Source organism: Pinus tabuliformis, chromosome 3_2 (assembly GCF_031772625.1).
Source record: "Pinus tabuliformis cultivar Carrire ecotype Pingquan chromosome 3_2, CPIR1, whole genome shotgun sequence".
Classification (NCBI taxonomy): domain Eukaryota; kingdom Viridiplantae; phylum Streptophyta; class Pinopsida; order Pinales; family Pinaceae; genus Pinus; species Pinus tabuliformis.
In genome coordinates this window covers 1,227,912,503-1,227,923,624 of record NC_142302.1, presented here as the reverse complement: position 1 = coordinate 1,227,923,624, position 11,122 = coordinate 1,227,912,503, and the positions used below count along the sequence as shown (strand labels likewise).

Sequence of the window (11,122 nt, the reverse complement as noted above, 5' to 3'; positions counted from 1 at the left end):
GTTCTTTAAGTCAAGGGATAAGCGAAAGTGAAACTAGTGGTGTTTTGACGCAAAAGAAATTAATAAAAACCAAACTATATGCAAATGCACTTGTTTTCGTTTTTTGATGAAAGAAATTTCTACTAGGTTCAGAGGAACTTCAAAGAAAGCAACAAATTTTTCTTTTCTTTTCTTTTACTCATGCTTCACACTCAAAAATGAACAAAACTATGGATGTCCTAAGAAGATGTGAAAATTTATCCTAATGCAATGAGTACATGCTGATGCAAGTCTTAAGACTACTCTAAATCAAGAAATGAAAGTAACTTGTTTATCAATATGATTTGCCACTTAAAATGTTTAGATGGAATATGAGTTGCTAATGCTCATTTTCGTCTCTACACTAAAAGCAAGTTTCAAGACAAACAAAAATGTACTTTCATTCACTAAAAGAAACTAAATCAAAACAAAGTTCAAGAAAGCAAAACCAAGTTTTTCAAGAAGTTTTCTTCAAAAGCAAAAACAAAAACGTCTTTTCAAAAGTTCTCTCAACAAGACTGAAACTTTATGATAAAAGAATATGCAATGAAACACTTTGCGAGTTTGCAACACAAAACAAGTGAGAACTCAACAAGAATGTGTTTCAAAATGCTCTTAACAATAAAAAAGCAACAACAAGAGCTTGGCAATAAAGACCAAGAGATTGAGAAGACAACTTTCAAGAAAGTGTAAACCAACAACTTTCAGAAAGCAAGAAAAGGAGATGGTCATAAAGATATAGTTTTGACATGCAAACCAAAAAAGTCCCCAAAACAAGATTTGACACAAAGACTAAGATCAACCTTTCTGCCCTGACAAAACAGAGCAGCCAAGACTCCTAACAAGAAATCTTGTGTGCTTAACAAAATTGATGACGCTTGCAATAAAACCAATAAGACCAACACTTTCCAAAATCAGAGAGAATTTGAAATAGATACTTGTTGTAAAACTAAATACTGACACAGAAAAGTAATTGTTCAGGACTAAACCAGACCAGCAGACAGACCTTCAGAAACAAAAAGATTTGAAAAATCTTGAAAATTACAAGATATACGTGACTGTATTGATGTACAGCTACATGTATACGCGACTGAGCCTAAGGAAACCTGCGTATACGCAGGTTAACTTAAGGAAACATGCGTATATAAAAGATTTCAAGAAAAAACAAAAAACAGTTTGAAGAAACTAATCAAACTTACAATTCAAATTCCTACAAGAACGGACTACACACTAACAGCAAGCAAACAGACAGCTGAGCCCTGATTGGCTTGAATAAACCCAAACTAGGAACAACAATACTGTTGTCCCCAGTGGAGTTGCCAATTCTGTTAAGGGATAAATTCCCCTAGGGTCTTGGGTTGATACCCTAGCAGATCAGAGGTTGTCTATACAAAGAAACACACATTCCATACAGCCATAATGCTAATATAAGCAAACTATACGATAAGGGGCGTACCTGGGGGTCCTTCGTTTGAGAATATCTTACCAGGGTCCAAACCCTCTTGGAGTTTCTTTTGCTCCTTCAACCTGCAAAACAATCAATTCAAGAAAGTACAGTAGTATATGGACTAAACATCATAAAGAAATCATCTTCATAATATATTGAAAGGTAGTTAGTTATGCAATTAAACAACCATTCATATATGAACCATAACTTGGATATCATAAACATGAAGAAGATTTATATCAGGAAAAAAGACAAGTGTTTCTTTTATTATAGACAAATAAAGTACATAAAGGAATAATTTCACCTGATTCGTCCTTTCGCAGGCTCCAAGTGGAACCGTCCTCCGGATTCGTCCAGTCTCAATCCTTTAACAAACTCCTTCCATGACTTACTCAATCATACGTGAAGTAGTAGATAGACATCATCACACAAGGAAACAAGGGTTTCTTGTAAATGGGGGAAGTGCAGGAGGCACTACGATCTTCAGACCTGGTCAGGGAAATCTCAGCATAGTAACCTTTCTCTCTCTTCTCTCCTCCCTTAGGCCTTCCCATTGAAGCCTTTTTATACTTTTCCCAAAGTAGTCTTTTAGTTGGGAATTCGTTGGGAACAGTTGGGCCATGGGCACTAATAAGTAATCAACAGGTAAAACCCATGATCTCTGCCCGAAATTAAGGATATTTATTTTTTAAGTGTTTTAAGACATATACATGGGTTTGGTATACACAGACCCGCGTACACACGTGTTTAACTCAGCGCAATGTCGCGTATAGGGAATAAAACATTGTTTTTTTAAATTTTGGACCAGGTCTGGAAGGAGGGGTTGCCTTGGGCCATGAGTGCAGCATCACAAACCTCAAGAGTGAGATTTGGAGCTATAACAGGAACATCTTCTCAACAGCTGCAGTTTCACCTCCATGTTATGGGATTTTTTTGCCACCATCTTTAATCAATCCGACAGAGACAAAAATTGTATCACTAACACCCTAAACAATTGGAGGAATAAGGTGTCAGATAATGAAGTTCTTAACTCGGCCTGGGCTCTCTTGCCAAGCTTCATAATATGGAATGTGTGGAAAGAAAGAAACAAAAGAATTTTCAAAGAAGAGAAGAATTCCTCTCTCTGTCTATTGGAACAGATCTTGAAACAGTTAAAAGAGATAGTAGGCACAACTGTTAGGGATCTCCCCAAGAATTCTCCCTTAGAAACAAATTTGAGAATTCTCAGGCAGTTAGACTTGGAAGGGTTCACTCCACAAGGTATGGATAGGAGAACAAGCATGAGGGAAATGGTCAAAGAATTTTGGAGACCCCCTCCAAAATGTTTTCTGAAGTATAACATTGATGGTGCTTCAAAAGATAGCCCTAGAATGGTTGGCTTTGGAGGAGTTCTACGGGATAAAAATGGAAGCATCATCTCCCTCTTCCATTGTCATTTAGGAAAAGCCACCAACAACATGGAAGAATTAATGGCTTTGAAGCAATGCTTAGAGTTTCTGAAACAGGGAAACTGCCAAAATGTGATAATAGAAGCTAATTCAGAGTTAGTTATCAATGCGGCCAAGAAAATCAGCCATGGTACGAGGCCGGAAAAAGTCACAAAACGTTGGAGGTTAATAAGGGTGCTCCAAAAAATACAGGTTCATCTTCAAGGACTACACACACTCACATTCATTAATGTGTGCAAAAAATCCAACAAATTGGCAGACATTCTGGCCAATCAAGGTGTTACCTACAGGGATAGTAGACTTTCGATGCGCTTGCTTACTATGCCACAGATCGAACTAAAAGAACTTTTCCATAACCAGACGGAAGAGGATAAAAACGTGTATGAGAACAAAACCAAGGAAGACAATACGCAATAAGAAGACTGCTATAGGATTCTCTTTTTGGTCAGACAGGTCTACGGTGGTTGAATCGCATGGGACGGTCTCTACAACTATGGTTTTCATAAACACCTAAAATCTCTGAAGGCAGGCGATATGTTGTTCACAGATTGGTAAATGGTTGAGATTATTAACCGTTGGTTCTATTCTAGCGGCAATTCTCCATTCTTTACAAGGTTGGGGGGCTAAACCACTTCTGGAGTGGTATGGGCACAATCGCACCGCTTTCAACATGAAGGCAGTTTTGTTCACTCGGCAGCGATACCATACATCAACAGACACGTGGATGAGGGCTGGGTCGGAAAACCACCCTCATTGCACATTAAACCTCATTCATTTTGGGTGAGCGATTTTCAGCATAGCTATCCGATCTTGGCAAGCCCGATCAATGAACAGGATTGTCCATGTGGTTTGGTGGGACCGGGGGGTTAAGCTCCTTGCTTCTTTTGGAGGAGTTTTGCATCTCAACGTCGGGTTTAGATAGGCTAACGGGCAACTGTGAGATAAAGGCTGGTCAAGATTTAGTTGGCCTGGGTCTTAGTGGGGTGGGTTCTTGTCCACGATGACCCTCGTCGCATATTTTTTGTCAGCTTTCAAAGGTTTAGCGGGCACTTTTTGCGGTTAGAGGGCCTTGTTGTCGTAGGTCTTTTCTTTCTGCCTATCACCACTCAGTTTGGTGGAACTGTGTAAATAATGTAATTTTTGATTGATTTAATGGAAATGAAGGTACGACTCTTGCTTAAGAAAAAAAAAAGATTGTCAAATATTCAATCCTTTCCACGAGACATATATCAATACAATTTTACATGACTTGATTTTGACCAGACATACTTATAACCAAGATGTACCACCACAGAAATGACGGTCAACTTTCTCATACCATGGTTTTTCAAAATTAAGATTTCACTAGCAAGAAGAACAAAAAATAGAGAAAATTTGCCTAAATTTCATAATTAAACACATTCAGGAGGTAGAAACTCTAGCGCCAACGCTAATAGTATGTGAGTCTAGCGCATAAAATTCAAAATAATATTTAACGCAGCCTGAGGTTCACATAGGTCCATACAACAACGTATTGAAGCAGCCACACCATGCCACAATATCAATGCTCACACATCGCTCTGCACTCACACAAAGTTGGATGCACTTCGATGCTCTAGCTTTCCTCCCACAAGCAAGATGCATTCATACAAAAAGTTGCATGCTCTTTAACTTCCAACGCATTATGTTCTGGTGGCCCCCCTTATGGTGTGGGATGCCATGTATTTAGCTCTATGCTTTCACCATTGGGTCCCTTTTGGCCTCAAATGACCATCAAGTCATTTCCACAGGCCTTAAATGCAATACGCCAACCATTTTTAAAGTTTTCCCTTACCAAAAATCTTTCAACCACATTCCACACATTGGTAAACTTTTTATACTTCTTGACTTCATTCTGTGAGTACTCAACAACATAAAGTTGATTATTTACTACCGCAATCAAGGGAGATGCATGGGTAGTTGCATTGTCTCCAGGAAACACGTTTGAAATCCTCCTCCACATTTTTGTTTCAAGGTTATATTCTTCAGTGCAGGTAAGATATTTTGTATTGCTTATCATCCCATCGATGACATAGAACTTGCCATCCATGAAAAATGGAACTCGACACTCCATTCCTAAGAAAAATGTTTCCGAACTGCCACGCCCTGAATTATAAATTTCTATAAATCTACGCACACTCCAGTTGTGGGAATATCTAATTCCTACTTGTCTTAGTTGAGATTCTTACTAAGTAAAGGAGTCTGTTCCTAGTAGTTAGATAATCTCTCAACCAACAGATTGTGTGTCCAAGATAGCATACCTATCTTGAGACAACACTTCTTGTATATATGTAATTGCATTTGATTAATAAATAAATTTGGATTCTCGTATTTTATCATGGTGAGTCTGAGATGGCTGCTTTCGTATTGGAGGAGATAGAAATATTTTTTATTTGGATGTGTCAACTCGTTGCATGATTCAAAAATTTCGTGGACATGATAATGAGGTGAATTCAGTAAAATTCAATGAGTATGGTGCAACAATCATATCAGCCGGATATGATCATACAGTTAGAGCATGGGATTGCAGGTCACATAGCACAGAACCAATTCAGGTAATTTACATATTTGTAGACAGTGTGATGTCAATTTATTTAACAAAAATTGAGATTTTAGCAGGATGTGTGGATGGAACCATTTGCACTTTCGATATTCATATTGGATGGGACGTTGTTGATGACCTGGGACAATCAATTAACTGTATATCACTTTCAAATGACAATAACTGTATTCTAGCTAGTTGCTTGGATTCGAAGCTTCGCCTTGTTGACAAGTCAACTGGGGAGCTTCTTCAAAAATACAAGGGCCATGTGTGCAAGTCTTATAAAATGGATAGCTACCTCACAAATATAAATGTGCATGTTGTTGGTGGTTCTGAGGATGGTCGCTTTCTGCAACAAGGCCGTGGCCGACATATGAGCCGTGATGGTGGAGCTTTGAGTTCCAACATGGAGAGGTATTTGCTGTTTATGGACTGGGTCTTACCAAATCCTCACGGTTCGCGTGGAGATAGCGCGTGTTCATAAAGCCTTTGGTGATCTTCAATTTAATGAGTTCGGATGCGATTATAGACCAGCTTTTCGATTTCCTTTGGGGACGGAAGCTGGAGCAACTCGCCGCGGTGGAGTCAATCCGTTAGAGAAATTCTTGAGCTTAAGAAGGCAAATGTTGTTTTTTTGAATCTGGGAATTTTTTTTTTATCCGTGCATTGTAATCATACTTACAGTTTTTTTATGGCGGTGGAAATTTTTTATTACTTGGCGGACGGCAGGACAAAAGTCTCTGCATATGGGCTCCCTACACGTTATAAACCCTTGGCCCGTGCATCCATGTTTGGCTTTGATCCATGGTTTTTCCCTTAACATTTCAGGTTTTAAGGGGTTTCATGCTTAATTCTGAACGTATCAGGGTTTTAGGAGTGTTTACTCTTAATTTTAAGGCGAAATCAGTGCAGATCGGCAATCTCAAGCAACAAAACTGGAGTTCTGTGGAGTTCAACTGAATGGAGAGTCGGTTGTCATGTTATTGTTTTTTCGTAAATAGTGCAGGCATCATGTCAAAAGTCATGTTGGGGAGAGAGAAATATGATGGTTGATTAATATGAAAGTTATTTTTATCTCTTGGAATCATGGATAAAATTATTGTGCCTTATTGAGCCTAGATAATTCAATCTAGGTAAAGTTATTTTGTTAAAATTCGTGACTCTAACAAATGATGACAGGCATGAAGTGCCAAGATTTAATTGACAAAGAAAAAGATGCTCGAGATGTGAAACGAGCAGCAACAACGATTAAACGATGATGGACAACTAGGTGAAATTTAGTGTGAGTTTGTTTGTGTTTGTGGAATAGACTCTATTATGTTGTAATGTGAATCACATGTGTAAGAAAGTCTAGGATGTTTTGTAGTGGTCTTTGTAAACTGTGTACCTAGTAACTCCAAAGTTGGAGTGTGAAATGTAAGCCTTGTAAGGCATGTGTATCCCCATACAGTTCGTGGTAATCTAAAAACCACTTTGTATTTGCAGTGTGGGTTTGTGGTAAGCCAGAAACCACATGTAAGAGTGAAGTGGGACATATATTCTTGTTGGCATGGTTTAGGGTTAGCTGAGAAAACCCTCGGCCTCATTGAGTGAGGCCTTTGGAGTGCCCTAGTGGCAAGTTTGTGGCCCATAGTGGCTGGAGAGCCTTCGTGGCTGTGTTGAGCCTTCATGGCTGAGTTGAGCCATGGTAGCTGAAAGCCCTTGGTGGCATGGTTGAGGGTGATCCAATAAAACCCAGAGCATGGTTACGGGTAATCCGACAAAACCCAGGTTAACAATGATGGAAGGGGATTTACACGTACAGGTACATGTATGCAGCTATAATGGTTGACATAACCATGTATGTGAAGGACATCCTACAAGACTGGCGGTTGCAGCGGTTGGCACCCATGCATTCCGATAGATGGTTGTTCCTTTATATGGACATCAACATATTATTTTTGGTATATTTGACCACAACTATATTTTACAAATTGATATGGAGACAAATACTCATGAAGGGGGAGTGTTGGAATATCTAATTCCTACTTGTCTTAGTTGTGATTCTTACTAAGTAAAGGAGTCTTTTCCTAGTAGTTAGGATCTATTTCCTAGATTGGTGTGTGGATGAGATAATCTCTCAACCAACAGATTGTGTGTCCAAGATAGCGTACCTATCTTGAGACAACACTTCTTGTATATATGTAATTGCATTTGATTAATAAATTAATCTAGATTCTCATATTTTATCACCAGTCGCATCACAGCCTCCTCCCATAATTGCAATTTTCTTATCACTGGCAAAACCAAACAAACACATAGGCAGATTCATCTGTGGTTCTTTATACCAGTTATGTGTCAAAATACTATACCTCCATATAACAAATCCGATTACCTCCCTTCCAAAGAAAAGTTGTTCTATCCCAATAGCCAAAGATTGCTTGTTTGCAAGTGTAAAATAGTCATGAGTAGGCATCCTAGGCAAGTGCATCCAACACTGCCATGTGGTATCAAATGCTTCCCATCGATCCATATTGCAGGCCAAGTAAATCCAATGCCCTATGATTCCGAGTTGTCTCCTCAAAATGTAAAGATCCCCACTTCGAACAAGGAAATTCAGCCTTTGGTTCACCAAATCCAGTGCACCATAATATGATCTCGGTGATTGAGCAAAGAAATTCCTTGCCATGTCCTCATCATAGAGTCCAGGAATAATGTAATTATCATATCCCCCAAAGGATTCCCCCTACATACCAATTACAACAAGAAGTGGTCAGATTTCACAATTTCGAGCTCACAACAATACTTGTCGCACTCTGAGAACGTCCTCCAACTCCATCAACCTCCAGATGATACCAAGAAATATTTCATGGTAAACAAGGTTGAGATGTGTCATATGTCAATGGCTCAACAAACTTCCTGAGCAGCGAAAGCACCCGGAGTTTAAATGAAGGCAACGTGCCTCGCACACAACTCCATGATGCATCTCAACTCAATTTCTCTTGAATCAACTACACATGAAATAGAACAATCTGATGGACAAACAAAAAAATAACACAGTACTACAAAACATAAAAGGAAATACAGAACAAATACATATACTCTTCATTTCCCTAGGTCTGAGAGGAGCCAAGGCCCAGGCATCATACAAGCACTGATACCAACAAAGATTTTCTAAAAGAATTTAGAATTGTATATTCACATCAAATAATAATACAATATAAATACAAGAAACTATGTTTGGAGATAGCTAATCTATCTTGGACATACAATCTCTTGGTTGAGTGAATATCTCAACTACACACCAATCTAGGAAGCTAACTAGTCTATCTTGGACATAAAATCTCTTGGTTGAGTGAATATCTCAACTACACACCAATCTAGGAATCTAACTAGTTGGAGAGAATCTCTCAACCAACTAGACCTGAACAAAGTCCTAAGTAATTAAAGAAAACTCATCCTAGAATTGATGATCACACCAAAAACAAATAAGAAAAAGGTATGATAATATGTTAACTTGTCATAAATTACCACCTATTAATTATTTTAATAATATAAAATATAACCATCACATAGCTCTATTATTTTACATACCATGAAAAGTTAACATTGCATAACAATTCACAATGTAAATAAAAGTAAAGAATGTAATGTTCATTATTTTAATAATATAAAATATAACCACCACATATCTCTATTATTTTACATACCATCAAAAAAGTTAGCATTGACAATTCACAATGTAAATAAAAATAAAGAATATAATTTAATCATGGATGAACCCTGCAAGTAATTTAAGCATTGATGAACCTTGCAAGTAAGTTAACTTTTGGATGCCCATTATAACTGCACTAAGTAGTGAAGGAATTCTAAAGTGGTCTCAAACATCATCCTTGAAAATGTAAATATATATAATTTTTTCCAATGCCCATTATAACTGCACTAAGTAGTGAAGGAATTCTAAAGTGGTCTCAAACATCATCCTTGAAAATGTAAATATATATATTTTTTTCCAATTCAACCTCTCTTCTTTTTGTGAATATGATATTAAATTTTTAATTTAAAAATAAAGATTTTATTTTTTGGTTACTTTTAAGATTCCACTCTATATGAGGGTGTAACTTTGATGCTTCTATAAAATGTAATTCCAAGTTTATATATAAATATAGTTGATATTTCTATAAAATATAATTCCAAACTTATATATAGATATAATTGGATTCCTCTCTTCTTACTTTTTCTCCATTTTATCATATTATTGAAAGTGCATGAAGTAAATTAATGAGATTTGAACATAAGTGTACACTTAAAATAAGGTTATAGAATTCCAAGTTTATATATAAATATAGTTTATATTTCTATAAAATATAATTCCAAACTTATATATAGATATAATTGGATTCCTCTCCTCTTCTTACTTTTTCTCCATTTTATCATATTATTGAAAGTGCATGAAGTAAATTAATGAGATTTGAACATAAGTATACACTTAAAATAGGGTCCCACAGCCATTATGAAACTTTTTATGGTATTGTCTTAATGAAACAAATTCAAATATTCTCTTGATGATTCGTGAGTTTTATTTGGATAAAGGATTGTTTAGAATTTGAATTTTCATTCCAATGTAGTATGCTTTATGTTGCATTACTAAGATCAAATATGCAAAATGCCTAAGTAGTATTGTTGCATTATCTTTCCCATATGCTTTATTAAGTTATAAGTGAATGCTTGTAGTCAAACACCTACCCATTTCCTAGATCCTTTTCACATGAGGCCACACAGGTTTTTAAAATTTCCCTTTCCTAGAAATTTCCTATAGCCATAATTAACAATAAAGATTGAAGAAGAAACCAAGGGTGCTATATCTTCATATTTACTAATAGTTTTGATGGATAATGTTATTATGTTGATGGTTACAAGTCTTCACCCAAAGGAAAAAGGTAACCTCCACAAGTTTTCCAGAACAGGAAAACATTGACCAAACCTAAGATTAAAAAATTCTATGTCTTTCTATAGAGATATTATGTGCAATATTGTATGTCACATTGCGAAGATCAAACATGTGAAATAATTGAGTATTATTCATGCATTATATTACCAATATCATCTATCAAACTATAAGTGAATGCTTGTAGTGAGACACCTACCTATTGCCCAAATATTTTTCACAAGAGACCACACTTAGTTCTAAAAAATCCCATATCTTAGAGATTCTCCATAGCCACCATTAATATTAATGATAATGATTAAAGAAGAAATAAAAAGTGAATTATCTTCACATTTGATGATTATATGAATTCATAATTTCTCCTTAAAGTCACACCAAAGGAAAATATAAGTCTCCATAAGTTTTCCAAGATGGGGAAACATTTACCAAACTTGAGATTAGAAATATGTCTTTTTATGAAGATATTGAGTGCCAATTGTGTGTAGGGAAAATTCCATAGCAAAAAGTTATATATCATATGTTCAAAGGTGATGCACATGTAGAATTTTCTTTATAATTGGGAAGATATTGATTTGAGAGTGTCTTATAATTGGGAAGATATTGATTTGAGAGTGTCTCTTAATATTTCTTAATGTTAAGGTCATATTTTATTATAATTGGGAAGATATTGATTTGAGAGTGTCTTATAATTGGGAAGATATTGATTTGAGAGTGTCTCTTAA

The 11,122-nt window shown here is 36.4% G+C and overlaps 1 protein-coding gene across 1 annotated transcript; it reads left to right on the top strand.

Annotated features, from left to right (window-relative positions):
- The first annotated feature begins 2,934 nt into the window (after nucleotides 1-2,934).
- On the top strand, nucleotides 2,935-6,433 carry LOC149185167 (uncharacterized). The gene is made up of 4 exons (XM_089415572.1): nucleotides 2,935-3,043; nucleotides 5,305-5,909; nucleotides 6,003-6,092; nucleotides 6,302-6,433. The coding sequence occupies exons 1-4, from the start codon at nucleotides 2,935-2,937 to the stop codon at nucleotides 6,431-6,433; spliced, it is 936 nt and encodes a 311-aa protein (XP_089271698.1).
- Nucleotides 6,434-11,122: the final 4,689 nt, after the last annotated feature.